The sequence below is a fragment of the Harpia harpyja genome, chromosome Z (genome assembly GCF_026419915.1).
Source record: "Harpia harpyja isolate bHarHar1 chromosome Z, bHarHar1 primary haplotype, whole genome shotgun sequence".
In the NCBI taxonomy this organism is placed as follows: domain Eukaryota; kingdom Metazoa; phylum Chordata; class Aves; order Accipitriformes; family Accipitridae; genus Harpia; species Harpia harpyja.
In genome coordinates this window covers 52,630,797-52,656,000 of record NC_068969.1, presented here as the reverse complement: position 1 = coordinate 52,656,000, position 25,204 = coordinate 52,630,797, and the positions used below count along the sequence as shown (strand labels likewise).

The 25,204-nt window shown below is 38.4% G+C and overlaps 1 protein-coding gene across 12 annotated transcripts in view; it reads left to right on the top strand.

The window, feature by feature from the left end:
* Positions 1-25,204, top strand: part of FER (FER tyrosine kinase) — a 203,377-nt gene that overhangs the window by 57,279 nt on the left and 120,894 nt on the right. For 9 of the 12 annotated variants that reach the window (XR_008233883.1, XM_052779075.1, XM_052779081.1 and 6 more), the window contains one exon: positions 3,871-4,060. Coding sequence is in view for 11 of the 12 variants with exons in the window: in XM_052779075.1 (XP_052635035.1) it covers positions 3,871-4,060 (190 nt within the window). In the remaining variant the exon portion in view is untranslated. Of the gene's footprint in view, positions 1-3,658; positions 3,772-3,870; positions 4,061-4,239; positions 7,621-25,204 lie in introns of those variants that run through there. The other 3 variants (XM_052779086.1, XM_052779087.1, XM_052779085.1) reach the window with 3 other exon arrangements.

The window sequence follows — 25,204 nt, the reverse complement described above, 5'->3', positions numbered from 1 at the left end:
AATCTCTCTGAAAATAGTTCAGACCATCTCTGTGGTTCTTGCTGTGGGTAGGCTCCTTTGACTGAGCCCATAGCAGATGTTTGTGGTGTTGAGGAGATGATTTCAGTTCAGACTGCACCAGTACCTGTAGGGTCTTATTAAAAGGCATGAAATCTCGCTTAGATTTCTAGTTGTAAGATAAAAGTTTCCTTGAAATCACCCCAGTTCTGATTTGTCATTGGTCATGGTTCCTCCAACAGACACCGTTTTCACCTTTTTACTGCAGTGCAGAGGGATCAGGATGTTTTTGCATGTACTTATGGTCCCTAGAAGATCTCATCCAACTGTTGCATGTTCTTGACTGCTGTCATAGCATATGGCACTGGCCTCAGTGCTGAAAGACCCGGTGAAAGGTAAAGGTAGTTGAGCAATAAATGAAACCATGCCTGTTGAGCCAGAGGTCATTCTGTTGATGCAATGCAAATCAATTGTCAGGAAAGAAAGTGAGGAGGTCCACTCCGAATGCAAGAGCTCTAGAACCTACGTTACTGTTGAGCATCACGCAAGGTGCTGAGCTTCGCCCTTCAGTGCTGAGGAAATCTCCTTGTCTGCTTTATCTGGGCAAAAATGATGGTAAAAGGCTTTGGTAAAATCGTTTTCTGCCTCTTCACTTGAATCAGTTTGGACTTCAGCTCTCTCCCTACTTCTTTCTGACACAGCTTCAGTATCTCAAGTTCTGAGCTGTTTACTGACTTTGCAGTGGCAGTCTGAGTTGGGGCATGAAAGCATTTCTTGGTGTCTAATTCTGGCAACACTACAAATTGATCTTTGCACTTACTGTGTTTTTCATTAGGGCATGTGCAGAAGCGTATCTCCAGGCCTCTGATTTTGTGTTCCTTCTCAATATTTAGCTGTATTGGTACTATTATCCTGGCACCAATATCTCTTCCCACCTTCAAATGATGGTATTTTTTTACTGTCTCTCATGGTATACTCCTTGAGAAGCTGGTGTCTCATGGCTTAGACAGATGTACTCTTTGCTGGGTGAAAAACTGGCTGGCTGGATGAGCCCAAAGTGTTGTGGTGAATGGAGTTAAATCCAGTTGGCGGCGGGTCACAAGTGGTGTTCCCCAGGGCTTGGTGTTGGGCCCCGTTCTCTTTAATATCTTTATCAATGATCTGGGTGAGGGGCTCGAGTGCACCCTGAGCAAGTTTGCCGATGACGCCAAGTTGGGAGGAAGGGTTGCTCTGCTCCAGGGTAGGAAGGCTCTACAAAGAGATCTGGACAGGCTGGATCGATGGGCTGAGGCCAATTGTATGAAGTTCAACAAGGCCAAGTGCCGGGTCCTGCACTTCGGTCACAACAACCCCATGCAGCGCTACAGGCTTGGGGAAGGGTGGCTGGAAAGCTGCCTGGCAGAGAAAGACCTCGGGGTGCTGGTCGACAGCTAAATATGAGCCAGCAGTGTGCCCAGGTGGCCAAGAAGGCCAACGGCATCCTGGCCTGTATCAGAAATAGTGTGGCCAGCAGGAACAGGGAGGTGGTTGTTCCCCTGTACTTGGCACTGGTGAGGCCGCACCTTGAATACTGTGTTCGGTTTGGGGCCTCTCACTACAGGAAAGACATTGAGGTGCTGGAGCATGTCCAGAGAAGGGCAACCAAGTTGGTGAGGGGCCTGGAGCACAAGTCTTATGAGCAGTGGCTGAGGGAGCTGGGATTGTTTAGTCTGGAGGAAAGGAGGCTGAGGGGAGACCTTATTGCTCTCTACAACTATCTGAAAGGAGGCTGATGTGAGGTGGGTGCTGGTCTCTTCTGTCAGGTGTCTGGAGATAGGACGAGAGGAAATGGCCTCAAGTTATGGCAGGGGAGGTTTAGATTGGATACTAGGAAAAATTTCTTTACTGAGAGGGTTGTCAGACATTGGAACAGGCTGCCCAGGGAAGTGGTGGAGTCACCATCCCTGGAGGTATTCAAAAAGTGTGTAGCCAAGGCACTTCAGAACATAGCTTAGTGGGCATGGTTGATGGTTGGACTCGATGATCTTGAAAGTCTTTTCCAACCTAAATGATTCTATGATTCTATGATACCACCTGCAACACAGACTGTTTTAATTGTATTTTATTTATATATGTGTATGTCAAGCATACCATTTGTTCTCCTGTCATGATAGCATATTAAATATTTGGGTTTTGATTCAGTTCACCTTTTTACCACTTTGCAACCTGTTGCCCTGTTTTGGTCTTGCAGGGGTTCTTCACACAAGATCTCACTCTGTGAGGCTGCTAGTAGCTCTTGCTGGCCACAGGGACTATAAAGTTTACACTCATGCAAGCCATAGGCAAACAATTTTATAGGTTCTAATTCCTCATGCATAGGTGGCATGGGGAACATTTTGTGTTGGATTTGGGCAAACCAATTAGGTGTTAATCTATCTTGCCACAGTTCAGGAAAGAGAATAGCTGGTGACTTTTAACTTGCAGGGTATGTCTTATCTCCGGATCATGATGAGTTGAAACCATTCAGTGTTTGGGATGTTGTCATTCTAGCCAATGTGTATTCACCAAAGCCCTGCTGATGGTGGAATGCCATTATTTTCACAGGGTGATCCCTTTGCTCTCCGATAATGAGGGCCAGGTTAAAGAACAGTATCTTGATGATAGTGACAGGATAATTGTTCATTTCTTTGTTGGATGCTTTTAAATGTGTGCAGTCTCATGCCAAACCTCAGTTTCAGGTCCTCTGATTGTGTCTTCATACATCATACTTACCCTTTTTACATGAATGATCATTCTGCTGATTGTATGGAGTTCTGTTCTTTGGTGACTTAGTACATTGCTCATCTATAGGGATATGATTTTTATCTTTTCCTACCAATGAGGATGTTATGACAGATTGTTCCCTTATCACTTTGGAACCTGTTTGATTAGTCATTTGTCTCAGCATAGGTTTGTGAGGGAACAGTCTCAGTATCAATGACTTTTAAATTCCTTTTTTTCTCCAAGGGTAAGGCTTGCAGGAGGGTCTGTCCTCCAGGGATTGTCCTGAAGATACAGAGTGACAGAATACTGTGATTTTTCTTTATACTGTCCTCATTCTTCATAGTTCTGGTCCCTCTACCTCCTTCATCTGTTCTTGCAGACTGTGAGGACTCTGCATCTCATTATAGACTACATGTCGCTGGGCTCCAATTAAGTGCTTTTAAGGGTGTCTGTACTGTGGATGGTTCTGTCTCTTAGGCAGCTTCTGTCCATCTTTGGTATTGGCAGTTCCTGGGGATAATAGAGTCATCTAGGTGCCTGTAGATGTTCTAAGTGGTCTGCTTGTCCTTCAATAATGATTGAATTATGTCTGTCTTGCAATATTTAGGGGTATGAGGGATATTCAGAGGAGAGCCATAAAAACATGCAGAAGGCAAGAAAAAATTGCTTTTAGCTCCTTGTAGAGTTCAATTTATTTAGCTTCATAAGAATGTTAGACTGCAGTCCAGAAATACTTACACAGTAGAGGACCTTTCAGTCTAGAAGAGACAACAGATATCTCTAACTTGACACCAGACAAATTTATACTGGATGTAAGGTGAGTTTAACAGTGCAAATTATTATTACAACAATTATGTGGTTTGCAGTGGATTTCTCATCACTGGAAATCATAACCTAAAAATGTATTTCTTCTCTAAAGGATGGGGAACCTTAGTGTTTATAACTTCAATCAAAAGTGGATGAAAATAGTCGTTTCATCTATATTTATTACAACATGATTTTTGTGATAGACTGAGAAAAGAGAATGACAAAGTAGGTGTTTGCTTGCCTTGTCTTGTAGCTTTGAAATGAAACAAAGTATGTATTTTAAATCATGTATATTTTTTGATTGATTGCTGTTTTTCTCTGCAGTATTGTACTCTTGCTGAGCCAAAAGCAAGCGCTGGAAGAACTTAAACAAACAGTTCAGCAATTGAGGTGCTCTGAGGCAAAATTTGCAGCCCAGAAAGAACTCCTGGAACAAAAGGTTCAAGAGAATGATGGGAAAGAGCCACCACCTGTAGTGAATTACGAAGAAGATGCCAGATCAGTGACTTCTATGGTAAGTTTCACATCTGTTTTACTGAATTGTGCAGCCTTGCTATTGTACTTTAGTCCTGGGATCGGAGTCTCAAGATATTCACAGGGATGACTGAAGAGAATAAACTTCACTTTGCATTTGTGGAGATTTGTTTAGAAAAAGAGTTCAATTGTGTGATTTTTTTTTTTTTTTTTTTTTAGGTTGCAATAACTTGTAACACCCTATGTATATCTGTGGATTTGGTTTGGTCTTCTGGACACTTGATGCTTAGATTCTTATTAGACTGTTTTATAATCAAAAGTGTAAATCCTTAAATAGATTTAATAAACATGACTGAGTAGCTGTTGCTAATTTCATTGGCTGTGTTGAAGAAATACATTCACAGTTGTAGATAGGAAACTAACAGTAAAAGCTGTTGGAATCACTGCACACATTGTGTAATTGAAAAATTAATTTTATGTGCTGTAACTACTCTTTTCCTTAAACAGAAACAAACACTGGTTTCACTGCAACTATTTTTAAATGTTTACATGCTCTTAATAATCAAAAAGAACTTTTTGTGCTGTTATGAGACCCCATGTAATTTAAATAAGTACTTCGCTAGTATTTTGTGTGACTTCTTTTCTCAATTGTATGCAGCTATGTGTAGAGATAGTAGGCCACATAAAAAAGCAAACAAACAGTACCTGTTTACTAAAGGGACAAGCAGTAGTGTTTGCTTTTATGGATCAGGTTTGAAATACACAAGATGCTTGTGACTTGTTTTCTTTAGAGGTTTAGCCTACCATTTCTTCTGGCCCACAGAGCAGTAGCTCAGTGAAATGGTAATGAAATTGTTGTTTCTGAGAGGAATGCTTTTGTTTTCTTTATCTATTTGTGGAACCAAGTTTGTTTTTTTCCATTCCCATTCTACAGTTACACTTAATTGTCAGTATTCTCTTGCTTCCACTACTGCTCTTTAAAGTTTACAAGGCACTAGCAGGTGGTTGTCATTTTCACTGGTACAAAACATTATTTTACAAAGCTTGTATGCTTGTCATGATCTAGGAGGAGTTGATAAAGCACAAAAAGATGAAGAAGGAGAAAGGACGGATCAGGATAATGATTGTGAAAGATTAGGAGGCTTGGAATCTTTTGGGGGTAGGCTATCTTGTTTGTTATTTCATGTAATATCCTGTAGTAGTGTTAGTGAATATTGTCTGTAAGGGTTAGTTGAGATGATGAGTCTAATCAAGAGATTAGACTCAATTAGATTGTTTCTTCCACCTCAGTTCAAGATTCTGAAAGTCTGTCTTCTGGTGTCCAAATGTCTCTTTCAATGGGTGGGAGAAAATAATCCTTGCGTCTATGTACAGTACACAGTGAAGAACTCTGACCTATTGATTTCTTTGGAATAAAAGGTATCCATGATAATTTATCTTTTTTTTGCCAGAGAAAGTACATGCTAGAACGATGCAAGAAATGCATTTTTACATACTTTAAATGTGCTGAGAGTAAGAAAAATGTTGCTGTTTAGGCTTCAGAGGATTTAGTCTTATAATTTGTATGCATGACGAAAAATAACGGAATATGTCTGAAGTGTTGGGTGATTTCCCTTGAGTAAGTTATTTAAGACAGGCAAATACCACTTAAGTCTTGCTTAACTTTTAAGTTGATATCCTGTTCTAGTAAAATTGACTCAAAAGCGGTAGATCCAACTGCAGTCTAAATTAAACTTTTTTCAGGTTGCTGTACCTTGAGAGGGCAGTCTTGACTGTATCTCAGGATGAAAAAATAATACACTGAAGGGCTGTTTGTATAAATAAGCATTCCGGTGATTTTTATAATGGGATTTTTTTTTAGTAAAGCTCCTTAAAATTACGCAGCTGCTAAATGATCAGAAAAGAAATGTTCTTGCTGCTGGTTGTTCATCCTGGTATCATTCAAGAGGATCATTGTTTCTTCAGCTATAAATCTGTTTAGGCTTCTCCTCTGTATCTAAAAGCAGTTCATCTAAATGTTGTCTGATACTACATTTGAATGTGGTTATTTACCTCTCTTCAGAAATTCATCATAAACACTTGTTTTACAAATTCTTCTCCTAAGAATGACAAAATCATTATTGGCTTGTGTTGTGAGCATGCATATGAAGTAAATTCTCATGTATTCAGTCACAAGTGGATTTTTTTTGGTAATTTAAAATAAAAAATATGATATACAAAAGAACTTCGTCAAGTTTCATGTCTCTAAGTATTTATATGGTATCATAAATATAGACAATTTCATAGTGGAATAGTTCGCAAATTGTTTTGTTTTCCATCTCTTACATCAGGTAACAGTAGAATAGAGTACTTACAAGGAATGAAATTCTGAAATGCCATTTGGTGTGTTTTTATAGACAGTGTTATGTTATGTGTATGTTATAATTTCCTTTGTTTCCATGTTCTTTTTGCCTTTGTTAACTGTAGGAGGTTTCATATTTGTTAGTGTGTTCAATATGGTTTGGTTTGGTCAATATATTTTACTGTTTGTAAAATGTTAGCTGTGTATTGGTGTTCATGTACACATTTTAAGAAAAAAAGGAAATTGCTGAATGGTTCTGTTGTGTTTAATCATGATAGCATAGTAAGGAGTTAAAAAATTCTATTTTTGGCCATTTCTGAACATTGCGTTTAACAATTTTGGCATCATATGTGGAAAAATAAAGCGTATTTTCCTGTTTCTAGCATTTATACCATTCTACTGAGATAACCATGCAAGACAGAGATAATTTTAATGCTGAAGGTGCTACAAGTTTAAAATAATGTCTTTGAGCCCCTTAGGGTTATGCAGTTATGATACTACACGCTATGTAATCGGGAGAATCATAGTTAACTTTTTTCTTCCATACTTAAAGTAAGGAGATAGATACTAAGAAAAAGCTGGTTATTCCTTGTAAACATCTGGTTTTTTGCCAAAACGTTGTAGTATCCGAATTATATATTATGTTACTTTACAAAAATTAACCAGTAACTGGAAGCTTGAATTAACTTTTCAGTGTTTAGATGTTCAGTCAATGGATGTATGGCCTGTCATCTGTCCTAAGATACATATGCTATTCTTGCTATTAATATGATCGACAGAGCATGGCAGTAGTCCACCATAATTAAAATAAAGAAAACAACAACAACAAAACTTTTCTATATCTAATGATCTGATTAGAAATAAAAACATCAGGAATATTTGGAATATTGCAGTGCCAGTTAACCATTTACTCAGGTAATTAAGTACAATGATGCTGGTCTGCATTTCATAGTAAGACTTTAAAATCACAGCATCAGTATTGGCTTGGATATTGTTACAGAACAGGAAAACTTCAGAGAGTGCTTAAGCCTGGCAATAGATTTTGTTAATATAAAATAGTAATTCATTTTGTTTAGCAGTAATACAGTGAAATCTGTATGCCACTTTTAATATGCCTTCTCCTTTTTCCTTACATGGTAAAAACAAATATTATAAAGGTGCAGACCCATTATTTTTAAGAATATGTATTTAAAATTATATGGTTTTCTCGCTATAGAAATGTTTCATATACAGTTATTTTGCATACTGCAGCATTGTACTGGAACCACTGTTAAAACTGAGACTTGGTATGCAGGCTCTGCAATACTTGAAAGGCTTGTCAGCAGGTGGAGCTCAGTGCCAGATGACTAGTTATGACTGTATAATCAAAATTTTTCATCATTACATATGTTTAAAAACGGCATGAGACACAGGAATGGGAGGAAAAAATGTGTGTTCTCATCTATCTAACATCTAAATAATCTGAAATGGTGGTTTGGTTTGGTTTTGTCCTGATTTTTTTGAGGCTTTTTTACAAATAATAAAATACAACTGTAACGTAGAAAGACCCTAATGCGTGGTCTTCAACAGCATGTAAGCCAACTAAAATAGCTGTGCAGCTATACTGCCGATGGAGCAACAGTACAAAGTCACTGTACTTTTTCCATATGCTCCTTAAAGGACTTCCGGTCCAGCTTAGTTGTCAGGATGGAAGGCTCTGGAGTGCAGATGTGTCAGGAAGGAGACCGTAATGTTTCTGGTAACATGAACTCATGAAAGGTACACAGGACAGAAGGAAGCTGGAGCATCATGGTATCATGATACAGCCAGTGGGATGGATCTAACTATTAACGCACCATTCCAGGAGAGTCCCATGCTTAAAACTGTACACATTTGGGTATTAATAAGAGATTTTACATTTCTGAATTCCAGTTTTATTCTGTGGTAGCAGAATTATCTGAAAGGAAAAATATAAAAGTTCACTGCATCTCTAATTGTTTTTACTATTTGTCATTCTTTTTTAGAAGGCTTCAGAGATCCTATTCTCAGTAATTGCTTTAAAAGTAAGATAAGCCAGCTTTTGGTGAAGATTGTGGTAAATAAAAAAAAAGTTCTCAGTGGTTTTGGAAGAAAAAATATTAAGTGCCTGAAACAGTGCTGAAGTGCTAGTTTCATTTTTTGTAAATTATTCTAAAAGTACCTTTTTATTTTCCTAATGTGAATGCTATATATTTCCATCCCTGCTTTCTAGAATCCATGTCTCAGTGCTCCTTCTAATAGCGTGATCAACAAACCAATAGTCTTAGAGTCTTCCTCTGCAGGTTTCAGTCAAATGTTTTCAGGATTCTCACTAAAATCATAATTGACAAATTTAATCAATTTGTACGTTTCAAATTTTTTAAAGTCAGTTACATAGGTATGAAAGAGCATTTACAGGAGTTGGTTCTGTGATTAAAGATGCTTCATTAAATGCATTTTAGATGATGTATCATAAGGTCCTGAAACATAATCTTCTGAGAGATGTACTTACACTCTAGGGGGTGTCCTTTTCCCATACTGTCTCAGGCTATATAGGATCTTTATTTTCAAACAGATGCAGGGAACAGCTTCTGTGACAGCCCATTGCAGCAGTAGCAGAAAGCTTGATGGTAGAGACAAAATTGTTATTTTTTTTCTTACTGACTCAGAAGAATCGAGGCATTCCTGTGCTTTGTAATGCATTGCCAAATAGCTCCCTTGTTTATCTGTCCATGTAAGTTATTCTCTACTAATTTGTGGCTCATGACATTTATTTAAAACTAAGATTATATGAGGTCATGTATTATATAGTGGTAGGGGAGCACTTCACAGTTATTTGATTTATATATTTATAAACCTTGTAGACTTTCATTGTGCTATTCCAAGATTTTAAGTTTGTCATCAATAGAAACAGGGCCAAAGTAAGTCTGTGCAGCATTGGTATCCTTATCCTTTCTCTTATTTTTGTCTCAGCATAGGAAACACTGCCAGTGCAGTCATGTTGTAGAAATTGTGCCTATTAATTAATAACAGACTTGGAAATAAACAGTTGTATTTGTTGGATGCTTGGACAGCTGAAGTTCAACTAAGTGATCTTTGCTTTGGGCCACTTTCCAAGCTTGCTGGCTGGGACCTGTGTTTCTGGCTGTCGTGGTTTCAGCCCAGCCGGTAACAAAGGACCACGCAGCCGCTCGCTCACTCCTCCCGCCCCCTCCGGTGGGGTAGGGAGGAGACGGAGGAGAGTAAAGAAAAAAAACCCTGGAACCTCGAGGGTTGAGACAAGGGCAGTTTACTGGGACAACACAAAAAAAGGTTACAACAACAACAACAACGGTACTAATGAAAGAATATACAAAACAAGTGATGCACAGTGCAACTGCTCACCACCCGGAACCCGATGCTCCGCCACCGAAAGTCCAGAGCCCTCCCCCCGGCCCGCTCCCCATTTATAAACTGAGCATGATGTCACATGGTATGGAATAGCTCCTTGGCTAGTTCAAGTCGGCTGCCCCGGCTATGCCCCCCCCACCTCCCACGTTCCTGTAAAAATTAACTCTATCCCAGCTGAACCCAGGACACTGGCTTACAGCCAGAACTTAACATGGAGCAAAATTGCTCCAAATGTCAGATGCTTCTAGGAAGTGTGGAGGGTGAACTCTGTTCGTCTTGCTCTCAGAGTATGTTCTAGCTTCTGTTTCTTCTCTTTGTAAATCTTACTTGCGTGACAAGCATATATCAGAGGAAGGACTATCCAAAAGGAGATACTAAGGTGACGGACAGATAAACTCAGTCATACTTTGTCCTGCACGGGTATTACTGACTGGTCCAGAATTTACAAGATGGGAGGCCAATGGAGCTGTCAAGCCTCTTTCCAGTGAACATGCTTAAAAACTTCTGAAGTAAAAGATTAAACTGACAGTAATCTTTTCATAGACTAAGGCTCAGAATTATGTATTTCTTAAGGGTAGCATATTATCTATCAAAAAGTGTTGAGCAATAACCTAGTCTTGGGGAAAGGCGAAATTGGAAGTGTGAGCAAACTTTGAGAGGAGTTGAGGGAGGTGGCTCGTTCAGAGTAAACAAAACTCTCAGAATATTTTAAGTGCAGAATTAGTTTACCCTCTGCATATGAAGGATAAGTATGTATACTTCTCTCGAACTGACAAAAATATTTCAAGAGCTTTCAGTTTTCCTTGAGGAAGAAAGCTTCATCATAGTAGTGTTGCCGCATTGCATACCCACTAGGGATTTGTTATTTCAGTCAAAATCTTCTCTGTGAATTAGGAAAGCTTCACTCAGAAGTTTCCCTTTGAACAGAAATCACACACTGGCATCCAGCGTATGTTTCAATATGTGTTGGAATGTTTCTCTGTGTGCTGGGAGGAAAGTAGTAATTCTCTTCCAGAATTATCACCATTGGCTTCTTGCATCTTTTTCATAGCAATGGGACCAAATTAGTGTGATTATTAACTTCTCATAGCCTCTAGGCAACACACAGGAAATAATGTAATAGAATTTGGCTGCTCTAAATCATCTCTCTCCTTTTCTTTTTTTTTAAGTGGCTGGTTAAAAATACCCTTGTTCTTAAAGGCAATTATTATGCTTCTAAAAGTCTTAAAATTTTTGGTTTTAATCTAGTGCCACTGGTAGTTTATCGCCAGATTTGAAGCGTATCATTTATGCTTTGCTTTGTGGCTTCTGCTATTTTCTGCCATGTGGGGAAGCTCTTACCTGCTACAGACTGAGAAACCAGAATGGCAATCTAATCCATTTTTCAGAGCACTACCCTTAAGATACAGACCAGATAATTTTTTGTTTTCCTTTTTACTTTTCACTATTTGTGATCTTTAACAGTGGGGTAAATGAAACAGCATATTTCAGATATCACTGATTTTTTACTTTGGGTCATCCTGCAGTGAGATAGATGCAAAACATTTCTGGTCAACTTGGGATCCAGGTGCCTGAACATCAACACTAATGCCATTTTTAGATTCCTTAAGGTATCCTGCCTGACATCAAGCTGTGACTCATGTCTGCCAGTCCCATGTAGATGTCTTGGATAACCTAACCCATACAGAGTACTAGATATTAATATCCAAACAGGTGAAGCCCACTTTCCAACAGACACTTTGAAGTTTTTGGCTTGAAAAAGTCTTTAATGGTAGGAAAAGTGAAAGTCCCATGTGAGATTTGATAGTCACTGTAATCCAGTCAAAAAAATTCCAGGATTACTTATCTCAAATTCTTTTTAGGTAGGTACAGAAACAGGCCACAAGAAAGTTATCTTTATTGGCCTGTAGTGTTAGGGTAGTGTGAGAAAGACAATGACATTTGCATCAAGATAATAGTAGATATCCAGGAGTTTCTGAAACTAATGTCCTCATCCTAAGAAGAAGGAAAGCTTGGAGTATCACAGCCAAGATACATGGAAATGTGTCATTCTTGAAAAATGATTGAAGGTCTTTACTTTTGGGGCACTATTGAACTCTGATGAATTACTTCTATTTTAATCAAATAACATTCCTGATCTGTAAGACTGCGTGCGTCAAAAGCAGGTTTGTTTTCTGGAAGTGACTGCAGAATTTTTCTGCAAGCAAAGTAATTTTTTTAATTGCAGAAAGCAAGAGTTCGTTGTCTGGAAACTAGGTTATAGATCTGTACAACTAAAAAAAAAAAAGAAACAACCTAAATTAAGGATAGAGTAGCTAAGAATGACTTGCTTGCCTCTAAGTTTTCCTTAGTCTCATTCAGTGCCTTTAATAAAAGACACTTACAAAAAAAAAAAAAAAGGAAAAGATACGTCCTCTTCCAGAATGTGTTATGATTCTTTTGGCTGGAGAGAAAGCAGAGGAGGTTGTTCTGGGGAAAAAAGTTCAAATCTAAAATCTGTGAGATGCTGAATTTAGATCATCTCTTTACCAGGTGCTCCTAACGTGCTCTTTGGTTTCTAATCAGCATTTACTTGAGCAAGTAAAGTTCTTAGTCAAATAATTTCTTTTTTATTAACCCTTTTAGGGAGTTACTAAAACCAGTTGGAACAGGTATTTCATTTGACTTCTTACTAACATTTGGCAGCTTTATTAAGTTTCATAAACATGACATTTTGAGAGAAATGAGATGACAGATATTTCCTGTCTCAGTGTATCACAGGAACTTGTCATATACGTGAATCAAATTACAGGGAAAAAGTCTCAATATCTTTCTTTGAGATTTGATTGCACTTTAAAATCTCCTCGCGTAGGCAGTATCCAGAGATATGGTAGGAGACAAGTCCTGAGTGGTTGTTAGGGTGCAGCAAGAGCCAGCTGCTCGAAGAGGAGGGGTGATCTCGGAGATGAGGGTGACCCCAGGCTGGGCAGTGCCCTCACTGATCGGGTGCCATCCCACTGGGTCGGAGCACAGTGGCAGAGCCAGATGTTAACAGGGTCCATGGGCAGCTCCAGAGACAGCAGAGCAATGAATCAGGTTCAGAGTCCGACTAGGAGTCCAGTCAGGAGCAAAAGGAAAAGAGGTCAGAGACAGGGCTGAAGACAAGGCTGTAACATGGGTCCAAGGTCTGTCTAGGATACGGGACCAAACATAGGACTGGAGAAAGCTACAACATACGTATGAAGGATCCATCCCGGAGGCAGGGCTGGAGACAAAGCTGGAGATGGGTACCTATGATACAGCTCAGGCCAGGAATTGGTGTCCAGGGGTGAGCTGAAATGGGGCTGGTGGGCACATGGGCAGGGGTAGTGTGAATCTCCAAGTGAGACTGGTCAGGGCCACTGAAGCCTATCGGTGCCCTCAGGACACTAATATTCTGATAGGCACTTGCTTGCCAAATGAAAGGACTGCTTTAATTTGTTGCTCTGTACGTCAGTTGAATGAGAGGCTGAGCAAATGGAGCCAACTTGACAATTTCAAGATGCATGTGCTGTTTTACAGGTTGTCAGTATAATTCCGTCAGAGAGATTTCCATGAGACTGTGGCTTTGCCTTTATCAACACAGATTGCCACAGTGACGTGTTGGGTGCTAAATCAAAGCATAAATAGTATAATCAAGAAAAATACAGGATACAAGTTATATAGCCTGAGAATTTAAAGAATTAGGAGCTATATCTGCTAATGTTTGGTTTTGATGTGCCTCAGAATTACTTGTTTTATTTCCAGATCTTGGCTTCAAGTACTAAGATGAAATAAAATCCCTCAATGTTTGGGTTTATAAGTAATATAAACTTCTGTCATTCCCCCTTTAGATTAAATTTACCAAGTTTTGCCAAAACTTTGTGACAGTGCAGACTTTCACAAAGGCTAACATAACTGACATTTTCTCACTTTGGAAACCTGTATTTAGCATTTACTTAGTGACTGATAAAAATGAAAACAAAGAACTGTAGGTAGGAGAGAGAGAAATGGAAAACTTGAATACATTGGTGCAGGAGGGCTAAAATGAGATGCTTGATAGTCTTGACAATTTCTGTATCCTGGTAACCTGAAGTTTTCATCTTCTGTGCTAGCAGCTCTCTAGAGCAGTTGAACTTGTTAATTGTTATACTGAATTCATTCTGGGTGAGCAGAGAATGTTGCAATATAGAAGCTGATGTGACTGAGCAGGCGTTACACTGATGTGACCGTATACCATTGTACTAAAACAGGATGTGAATTTTGTATTATTTTTAAGTGAGGGAAGATATATTCAGAAATTTCTGCTAAAAAGAAAAAGTTTAAAAGTAACTTCTGTGTTCAAAAAAAACCCAACAACTTTTAGCTACACAAGTCTCTGGTTAGTCTGAAAGAGAAGCCCCAATCCTCAAGAACAATGAAGATTCAGAACAGTTGATATAAATTCAATTTTCTTAGGTTAACTAGTTTGCTGTAAAAGTTAGCTGCTATTATAGCATAAAGGGGAGATGTTGTTACCTCTGTGGGGGGGCATGAAAAGACAAACTTGGAGATGGGAATTGTGAGCATTTCCTAACTAATAGGATCTTGTTACAGTGTAATTGTGCTTCTTTAGTGATCGTTGATGCAAGTTCCAGGCTGCAGTAATATGTGACAACTACATAAGTACCATTAATGGAGGGATGATTTGTCTTCAAGTAATTTTTGTATGGGGCAATGAAGTAGCTTTCTGAAAAATGTGACTGTTTTCTTCTAAGGCCGTTCTTGTTGGGGAAACATCCTCTTTAAAGTCACTATTGTGGTTAGGAAAGCTCTACTGAGAGCCACTGTGGTAGTATCCAAAGCTGTGTCTGTGTATTAGAAGGTTTTGGTCCGCTTCAGGTGCTTGCTGGTTTTGTGTAGTTGATCTGTTCAGTCTGTGGGATTTATATATATAATTTGTAAATTAACACTGTTTATATGGAGCATTGTATCTATACTTTGATCTTGGCATTAAAGTGTGTCAGGAACAGTGTGATAATGAAATGTAGCTTTATAATATGTGATGAAAATTAGTGAGGAAATAAGGATTTTCAACCAAGATGACTGAAGTATCATTGCAGTTACTTTCTTCAATATACTTATTAAGAATTTGATGCAGTGAGTCATGTATAACTATACCCATAATCTGTAGAAATTATTGATTCTTTTGGGGCGGTGTGTGTGAAAGAAGTTTCTTCTGTAACAGAGAAGGCGGGTCTTTGATTTGACAAACAGCTTGAGGATGCTTAATAGGTACTACTGCTGAACTTTGAGGAGAGACCCCTTGGTTGGACAGTCCCCTTTTAATGAGTAATGGCTGAAACATGTGGAATACTCCTCCTGTTGACCACTGAGCATAACAACTGAAAGTCTTTTTGTAATTCTGCAGGAGAAATGCTACCTAATTTATTTTGCCTCATTGTACTAGATACAATTTATGAGCTTCACCTTGGATAGGATTGAAATCTGTTACTCTCTGGTACCATTACTGAGACTTGCACACTAAGTCTTTTCTCCTTGATGTCTGTATTTTCAGAATAGTCTTGTTCGTGTTTATGATTTATACAGCTGTGATCTGAGGTATGACATGAGTTCAGTGAACCATAGGCTTTACTCAGAGTAGAATTTGAACACTGCCTATTTTCTGGGTTTGCATTTTTGTTCTTCTGTTGTTTAAATTGGCAGATACTTGTGGTGTTGTTTACTTAAAGTGTAAAAATGTCTAACACTATGTTGGTTTGCTGTTTTCCCTTACTTGAGAAAGTAGTGGGTATTTATGTATTATGCATGTCTGTTCTGAACAAAAATGTTAGTATATTTCCAGTAGTTATGCCAGTATATATTATTTATAGAAATAAAAGCTTAATTTTAAATTGGCACTCTACAAATATTACTCATTAAGCCTACCTTAGATATGCTGCTAAAGTTATGTGTTGCATCTCTTACAAAGTTGCTCTATCATTTTATCTATTAATATGCAAACTCATTTTGTTAATAAACTCATCCAGGGATCTGTGAAAACCAAAAGCAAACATTACATTCTGGTAGCGCTAGCTGTCAAACAGAAATAACTCATCAAATTTGAATCTACTCATACTACAAAATATTTCTGGTTATGAAAGGATCAGTTTTATTCTTTAATACAGCTAGTGTAAATGTGGATCTGGCTAAGAACCTGTTGTGTCCCGTCTGACTGAAGCTGTTCAGGGTTAACTCCGTGAAGTTTCGTTTTACTGTAATAAAACAAATGCATCTTCTCACAACATGATTTTCAGAACAGGATACAGTTGCCAGTCCATATTTAATAATGCTATTTATTGGGGGAAGAAAAAGGCTTTACATCCTGTCAGATCACTTAACAGTGCATTTCATGTCTCTTGGTGTCTTGAAATCCTCATTTCCCAGGATTGCTTCGTTAAAGCCAGTCAGTGAGTCATAAGAGGGATCTTCATTGGTAGGTGCTAGGTTTTGGGTGGTGGCAGTGTGGAGAGGGCAGAATCCAACAAATGTTACCTTAAACCAGTCAGAACAGTATGATAATAAACTTATGCACCTCTGGTGAGTTCATACAGTGGGTGGCTGGGGAGACCAGATTCTTCACAGGCCTTTAGGAACTTCCTTTAAGGTTAGGGGAAAACTTGGGGCCTCCCCCCCACCAATGGAGTACTGCCTTCTGTAGGTTGTCTTCTGCTACAGTTGGGTTGCAAGTCCCTGCCTACAGCCTGGGAGTCTGCAGCTATCGAATATTTAGTTCTTGGTGTCTTCTGAACCCCGAAAGGACTTACAGTTACTTGTGGATTTCAAGGTCATGCAATATAAAGAGGATGTTCTTGTCCTCTGCTCCTTCCTCACATGTTGACTTCTAGCCACTGTTCCCCTAGCAGCTGTTGGCACTTCATGGTATAACTGCTTCAATGCCTCTAATCCTTTTCCAGGGACCAGACTTTCTTGGGCTTAAATGCCTCAGATCTGGACTCCACCACTACATTTGTCAGACACATTTCTTTAGCAGGCATTACTGTGTGTATCTGTGACTAAAAAGCAACCAAACCCAAACTACAGCTTTTTAAATATATATTTAATGAGATCTGGAAAGACTGTATATCATTCCTTCTGTTACTGAGTAATGCATTCTAATTAAAGTAACTGACCTGTATGCTAAGCCCAGTCACTAACAGCATGCTGTATTCAGTTCATGCTATGTTTATAAATACTGTATTTGATATCTTTCGGGCTGCACAACCCCCAGTTGGCACAGTGTTCTGCTTTGTTGGCTGATGCACAGACTACTTGCTCCCGTTGGTTCAGTTTTCACTTTATGCAGCTGGTACAGCATCCAGTTAGTTGCTTCAGTTGTCTGTCCTTGTCTTCTCCTTTGGATACAAAATGCTGAACTCTAAAGAGATGCAGTCCTCCTTAGAAAATCTCCTTTTGGAGAGAACATTTGCTTGAGTTGAGGACAGGTGAAACTTTGTTTTCAGTATCTCTAGGAGGAAACCCCAAACTGTTCTCACTGACCCCGTACCTTTGCTCTGTATTCCCTGTATTTTTCTGGAATGTCTTTTGACTAGCCTCCATGGCAGCAATAATTAACCTGCTTGTAGCTCATAGCTGTAATTTTTCTCCTTGCTGCCTTCTAATCACCCCCCTACAAACTGCCAGACAGATTTGCTCTATGAGATCATGTTTCATCGGGATACTGACGCTGTTGTAGTCAGTGGGACCAGAGGAGCTTTGCCTGTGCAGATCAGGAATAAAGGATTGAAAACAGTTCATGCTTTGTGCCTTGCTGAAATGTGGCTTGGCTTCCTATCTGGAATTTTTGAGGTTTAAAATAACCAGAACAGAGGTTTTTGCTAGTAATGAGAAAAGAACTGACCATTGCAGAGGCCGTTAGGAACTGAGGTTTTTCTGCCATTTTGTGCAACACTTTTTATGTTCAACATTCCAGGTCCTCACATAAAAATGCCTGGAAGTTGTGTTTGTATCTGCTTAATCCGCTGAGTTCATTGTGTGGTGCACTGTATGTGTAGTTTGGTGCTTCAGCCACCTGCACTGTGAAATTGTTCATGCCTCGTGTGAAATGTAGCCTAGAGGTTCTTCACCTGTGGCTTTGTATTATTAGCCCATATAGGCAACTTTCACCAAATTTTTCCTCTGTTAAAACTGCTCTGTTTTGATGGCTCTCGAACATGGGTCAGCAGGGATAACTCTACCTCTTTTTATTAGGTCAGTGGTTGAAATGAAGTTCTATTAGTCCTTAAGTAATATTTATCAGTTTGAAGAGTTATATGTTAACTTCTTTAAAAGTTAAGCTATCTACTGGGCACCTAAAACTTTACCATTCAATTGAGGAAGTGCTATTACAGAATATTGTCATTTGTTAACAAGTGCCAAAACCACTGTCTGCCATTATACTTTTTGTGGAAAAATGAGTGTATGAAAACTTCAGGGTGAAGAATTTATTTTCTACACTAATGTCCAGCTTTGGTGGAGGAAAACCAATCAGTTGATGTTTTATCACAATTTAGTCAAATAGAGATGAAGTTTTCCAAATACTAGTAATGCAGCATACCACGTGTGTATTTAAAAGAAATCCATTTCTTCCATTACCTTATCAAGAATTTTCTTTCTAGCTCTGGTTTCAGGTTTTGGTTTTTAACTTGAAAGGGGGATGGCAAGATCAATCTGTGTGTATCTGTGTGTATGCATGTATATAACCAGTTTTAAAACATACTTCACATTGAAGACTTCATCGCTTCAAATGAGAGCTATAGGGTTGATCTTGATTACAGCTGTGGGGCAGCAGTTCTAGCGTTACAGGATGTCTCTGTTCTGTAGAATTTGGGTCATGCACACCTGAAACTATTTCAGCTGGATGTATACAGTAATAAAGTACAGAATAAAACTAGCCTCTTTGCATCACAAATGCTCATAAGAATTGTTAACTTTAAATTATTTGTGGATGCACGTGTATTTCTAGCTAATAAAGCATGTGCTTTTCATAGCCATCTGACAAACTGTAATGTTTAGATGATGGAAATATAAAATTCCCTCACAGTTGGTTTGCTTTGCATGTTTTGTGATCTCTTAACATTTTTTCTCTAACGTATTTTGAGCTTTATGTTGTTTTTAAATTTATGGTTATATTCTTGAAATTTCAAGTCACATTCATGAAATCTCACTGATTCACTGATGGCTTGTTCTGATGTTGCTAGTATATGTAACTGCCAAACCATAAATGCCGGTTTCTAGGCTAAAAATTATATCTGGCTTAGGAAGATGAAAATGTTTGGAAACAGGGAGATTATCTGAAGAAATGTAATACATTCCCATTCGATTTGCATGCTCTTACCTCACATCTGTCCTTGACTGTGGTTCAGGTTGTTTTGGTCACTCCTTGCCTGGAACAGCAGCAGTAGTTCATTCACTGCTCTTTGACTTGTTATGTTCTTGGTTTTCTCAAACAGCAGTACAGCCTGAATGTTGAGCAAGATGTTGTCCTGGCAGATGGTTACTTTGACTGGCAGCTAGTTCATCATCTTGTTTTTTTGACGATGGACTGCCAGAGAATGTGAGAAGATGTAGGTTTTCTTGCTTTTGTGAACATTAGGTACTGCAGTACAACTAGGAGCACTCAGTGTAGTCTGTTTTATATTCTTCCGTTGCAACATCATGAGCTTACATAGAATTATAGCAAGAGAGGCCTTGTGTGTATATTTGGGGATCTCTTACTGTGATGTGGCAATAGCAACCAAGGAGGAGAAGGACCATGTTATGACCAGGTACTTCCCTTTCAGCTGTAGCAAGTGCTATACAAGATGAAATTTGATCATTTTTGATTACTTGAAACTAGTAAAGTGATAGTGTAAAAATTAATAAAATATTTGTACATTCAGTTAGTAATAGTATTACTGAGTAATAAAAGTGCTCTTGTGACCGATGAAACAATTTATATCTGAACCAGCCTGAGCTTTTTGTAGGTCGGAAGCCTTCTTTTTCCCTGTTACATGTTTCCCCAGTTATATAAGGTAATGGCATTTAAACTTAATTTTTAAAAAATATGTATTCATTCTAAATTTGGCTCTAAGCATTCAGAATTCTGAACTGATTTCTTAAATTGCCTTTATTGAAATCAATTCTCCTTTATTTTGCATCACTTTGCAATCAGTGGATTGAGGTGCGTTAGGATTTAGTGGTGTACAGATATATTCATTAAGCAAAGAAGAAATTCCTTACTGAATTTCAGGGGTCTCTCTATCGGCCTTGCAAAAGCCTTTGTCTGGCTACTTTTTCCTTCCACAAAAATAGCTATTGGACAGGATCTCAGTGCCTCAGCTTAGGTGCAGTACATTAGTCATCTTCTCTAGAGCACAGTTGACATTCTTGATGATAATTAGGTGAAATCAAAATCCTATCTTTTTTAAAAATAAAAAGGCTGTTTAGTATATAATTAAAATGTACTATGTCTCTGGAAACATTATTGCTAGCCCCCATTAAGAGGTACTTTACTTCCTTAAAGACCTCTAATACATATTTGTGTGTTTGGAAGATTTACTAATAGTTTCAAAGATGAAGGTGACATTTCCCTGACATTTCATATGTAGCTTGAAAAATTGGTCCTCTGAAATTTTAATTAAAACAGAAACATAGTGCAGACAACTTAACTGTACATTCTGTTCTGATAGTCATTCGAAAAGAAAGCAAAGGGTCAATCATAGTATTCATGTTCCTTTTTTAAAAATTAATTTATTTCCACAGAGTGTTTGCTGACATCTGAGGCTTTCCTAAGTCTGCCAAAGGCTTTCAGGTTTTTGTCTCCAAATAGTTCACCAATCTCTTGTTTAATGCTCTTTCTTGCTGCTGGTTCCCTGAGCAAAAAAATTACTTTCCAACCTGTGTTGCACCTTCAAGTTTCTGGCATATAAGTAATCATAGGCACATAAGTAATCACAAGAGCAGAAAACTGTATTTGGAAATAAAACAAATATTTTTTGATAGTAAGCTGAGTGAATTCCTTGACTTATTATAAATTATACATATTATTTCTAACAGTCTTTTTTTTTAATGTTAGCGTCATATTGTGTAATTACATTCCTGCAGACCAGATTGTAGTAACAGTACTTGATTTCACATATACCAGTAATGAACTCTCACTCAAATAAGGTCTAAATGTTCCTGAAGATATCAGGTCACTATTTACTTAGTGATCAAAACCAAAAAATATGCTAGAAATTTTCAGGAAAGGAACAAAGAATAGAGAAAAAAACATTACATCACTGTATAAATTGATGTGCACCTGCTTTCCAAATGCCACAGAACTGCAGAATAATTTAAACTGGAAGAGATCTCAGGGAGGCCATCTGGTCCCACTTCTTGCTCAGAGCAGGGTCATCTTTGATGTTTTATCAGGCTGCACAGTGCCTTGGTGCAGTTGAGGTTCTAGCAGCTCCAGTGACGGAAGTCTCTCTGGGCAACCTGTTTCAGTGTTTGATCACCGTCCTCCTTGAGGGTTGGGGTTTTTTTTTGTTATCTAACTGGCATTTTTTGCGATGCAAATTGTTTGTTGCTGCTTGCTCTTTTGCTGTGTACCACCTAGAAGAGACTGGCTCCGTGAAACCACTTTTATTTTCAGCTCCCTAAATTAGAAAATTGGTGTAGGAGAATTCAGAAAGGCAAAATAATTCTCAGATGTGTGGAGGAGCTTCTGTAGAATTAGTGAATAAGTTGATTGGGCTTCTCAGACTTGAAGAAGCACACTAAAGGGGAATGTGATAAAGATGTATACAATGTGTTGGGTGTTGAGTGGCGTGGAGAAAGTGAACAGGGAATAATGGTTGTTCACTCTCTCTTCAGAAGCAAGAAGTAGGGGCCATCAAATAACTACAGTAGGCAGATGATTCAAAGCAAGCAGATGAACGTGTTGTTCAAAAACATGTAATAGAGTTGTGCGACTCATTGCTACAGCAGTGGGTTGTAATAACTCATATAGATTCAGAAAGCAGCTGAAAAAATTCATGGAAGGAAAATCCTTCCATGACTGCTACATGTAGAAACATTGCATCTTACACTACTAAGGCAGATCTTGTACCCCAGGTCTTCAGAGGACAAAGATAGGCTCTGAAGAATTACCATTCTCCTTTTCTTACAGGCCATTAGGCCACTGGCATGGCCTGGGATGTATCTTTGGTCTGAGACAAAATAGATGTTCTTAAATTTCACAGCAGTAAATCTTGTTTTTCATGCTACCCCCTGCAATTCAGAAGGTGGAACACTAATTTACATCCAGTGTAGTGTTTACAATATCTGTACATCAATTATGTGTCATTTCTTCTGCTCCGGAAGGTGTTACTTGTGTTTAAAACAGAAAATGTTACCTTATCAAAAAATGATTTGTGAATAGCTGTGACATTTAGGTGGTTTCACTGTGTACTTGAGATATTTATAATTAGCTTTGAATGTTTTAATTTTTAATAACTCTATGTTACATCTTCATGACTCTGCACAGTGCTGCTCCCAATTCTAGATATCTACAATAGCAAACTAAGAAAATGCATATTATAATTCCTGGGAAGGTGCTCTGAAGGTAGATGATCTGCTCAGCTCAAACAGTCAGCTCATATTCAGCTGGCAACTCGTTCCGTGTGTGAGTGCCATGTTAATAATTTAAAATACCCTGGTTTTTTTTGGTAAAGATAGCATGATTCTTTATCCGGTTTTCTATGTGTGGTCTTTCTGAGATACCCAGTTCTGTCATGGATGAGGAAAATAAAAAAAAAAAAAGCCTTTTACAGTATGAGAATAGTCTTATTTCTGAAATCAAATCATAGACTTCAGGGACATCAGGCATGTTCTACTGTATGTTCAGGTTTTAATATACATCAGCATTTACATCTCCTTTAATATGTGCTAATACCTATAAAACAGACACACGGAAGATTTTGTAGTTAGTATATCCACTCATCAATAGGCAGGCTGGACTTACTGTCATAGTCTAAGTTTATTACATGTTTTTGGGGCCTCTCCTAAATAACTTTTAATGTCCACTGCTAAAGTGACTAATGCAGAGGATCATTTTCAGAAAAATTATTTTCTCTAACGCTTGTTTGAAGAATTCCTGCTTATAAATCACAAAACTTCATTCTCATGCCAGACATCTATAGCTTTCTAAAAGCAAAAGTTTTCCTTGTTCTCCCTATTATCTAAATTTGAAGTCTTAAGATGAATGTCGTTCTTGCACCTTTTTCATCAGGGAAATCGTATCTTCAAACCCAAAATGAAGCTAGCATTCACTTTACGAAAAGGAGAGCATCTTAATTGCTCTGGCAGACACTGTCTGGTATGGTTTTTTTTATCTGTAAGTTCATTGAACATATCATTTGCAATAACTACCAGGAATTCCTCCCTTCTGGTTTTATATTGGAGCTCTTGTACTGTACTGAAATAGTTTTCATCAAAATCTCTGAGGACTAGATCCCTAGCCAAATCTCAGAAACAGTACTATCATGCTCATCATTTAGGTATCACTGATTATGTTCTTCTAATTGAAATCTCCTTTTCTTCTGACAGTGTTTTCTCTTTCAGTTGGAGAGTCCTCATCATATTTCTTCTAAATTTCCTGTGAAGGTTCTCTAATTTCATTTGCAAGCCCACATTCAACTTCTGTGTTGATGCTGATGGTTTGTATCTGACTCATTAGATGGTGTTTCTTTGAATGGAATAATATTAATTTATTGGCCTATTTATATCACCTATATCTGCATGTCTGGCTAGTGTTTTTAGCAATATTCAATATATGCTGCATTGTCCATTGTCCCTCTTATTGCTAATCTTCTACTTTTTGATCAGTGGAGATAGTGTTACTATTTGCCTGTCCCTCAGAACCATTAATTCTGTTTTATCTTTGATCTCTTTCCAGTTTCTTGCTTCCTTGCTTTTCTAAAAAGAGTACAGATTATTTTTCTTTTGTAATAACATCTAAGATACAGCCTTTTTTCTACATTTATACAGCTAATAAGCTCTTCTGGGCTTTTACATTACGCAGTTCAATTTAAGCAAAATCTTTTGCCCTGTTGCTTTGTCTTGCTCACGTTCATTCAAAATACCGTTGTGAATATGATTGTTAGGCCTGTCATTTTGATTGTGTCACACTTCTGTGTTTACTGTATTATTTTTCATATACTCTAAGATCTGCGGTTATTTTGCCCAGTGACAGAACTGTATGTCTGGCTGTCCTGGTTTCTGCTGGGATAGAGTTAATTTTCTTCTAGTAGCTGGTATAGTGTTATGTTCTGGGTTCAGTATGATAATAATGTTGATAACACATGGATGTTTTCAGTTGTTGCTAAGTAGCGTTTATACTAAGTCAAGGATTTTTCAGCTTCTCATGCCCAGCCATGAAGAAGACTGGAGGGGCAGAAGAAGTTGGGAGGGGACACAGCCAGGACGGCTAACCCAAACTGGCTGAAGGGGTATTCCATACCATGAGACATCACGTCCAGTATATAAACTGGGAGGAGTTGGCCAGGGTGGGGCGGATCACTGCTCGGGAACTAAGTGGGCATTGGTCGGCAAGTGGTGAGCAGTTGCATTGTGCATCGCTTGTCTTGTATATTCCAATTCTTTTATTATTATTGTTATTGTTATTGTCATATTATTATCATCATCATCATCATAATTTTCTTCCTTTCTGTCTTATTAAACAGTCCTTATGTCAACCTGTGGCAGAAAAAGACTTAACTGCAAGGTTCAAGCAAACAACTTGAACTTCACTCACAGACTTAACTGCAAGGTTCAAGCAAATGACTTATTTGAACTTCACTTACAGACTTAACATGCCACTATTGCAATTTTTAAGGCAAGAGTAGTACACTATTACAACCAGAAGCACTTCACAGACAACCACAAGCACACACATGTTTACAAACTTAAAGCATAAACAATATTCACTTACCCCTCCAATCCCAGGTTCTCAATCCCAGGGAAGCTACCTCGACCAGCGTCCCGATCAAAGGGGGGGAAGGGTTTCGTTCACAAGCCAACTGTATAGTTGGAGAAGTGACTCCCCCATTTCCAACCTGAATCTGAGCGTTTTTGTCCCCTAACTTGTAGAATGGTGTGTATGACTGTGTCTTAGTGGATTATGATATATGCCTAAATGGATTATGTATATCTGAGTGGAGTTTCCCCTTATCTTTCCTTTGCTGGTCTGTGATTGTTTAAATACACCAGGTTGTCATTTGAAACTGAAGCTGAAACCCTCCAGTTTTTTTTTTTTACCTTGCTTCCTCAGGCAACTGAATAGTGGTTGGATTGAGACTCAGGGCATACTATTTGTTAAGGGATTTCAAGGCTCAGTTTGTTTCTTTGAATGGTGCAGCCACTGCCCTGTTTAGTTTAGGGTTTATCAGACAACCCAGGGCTAAGCTGTCTACACAG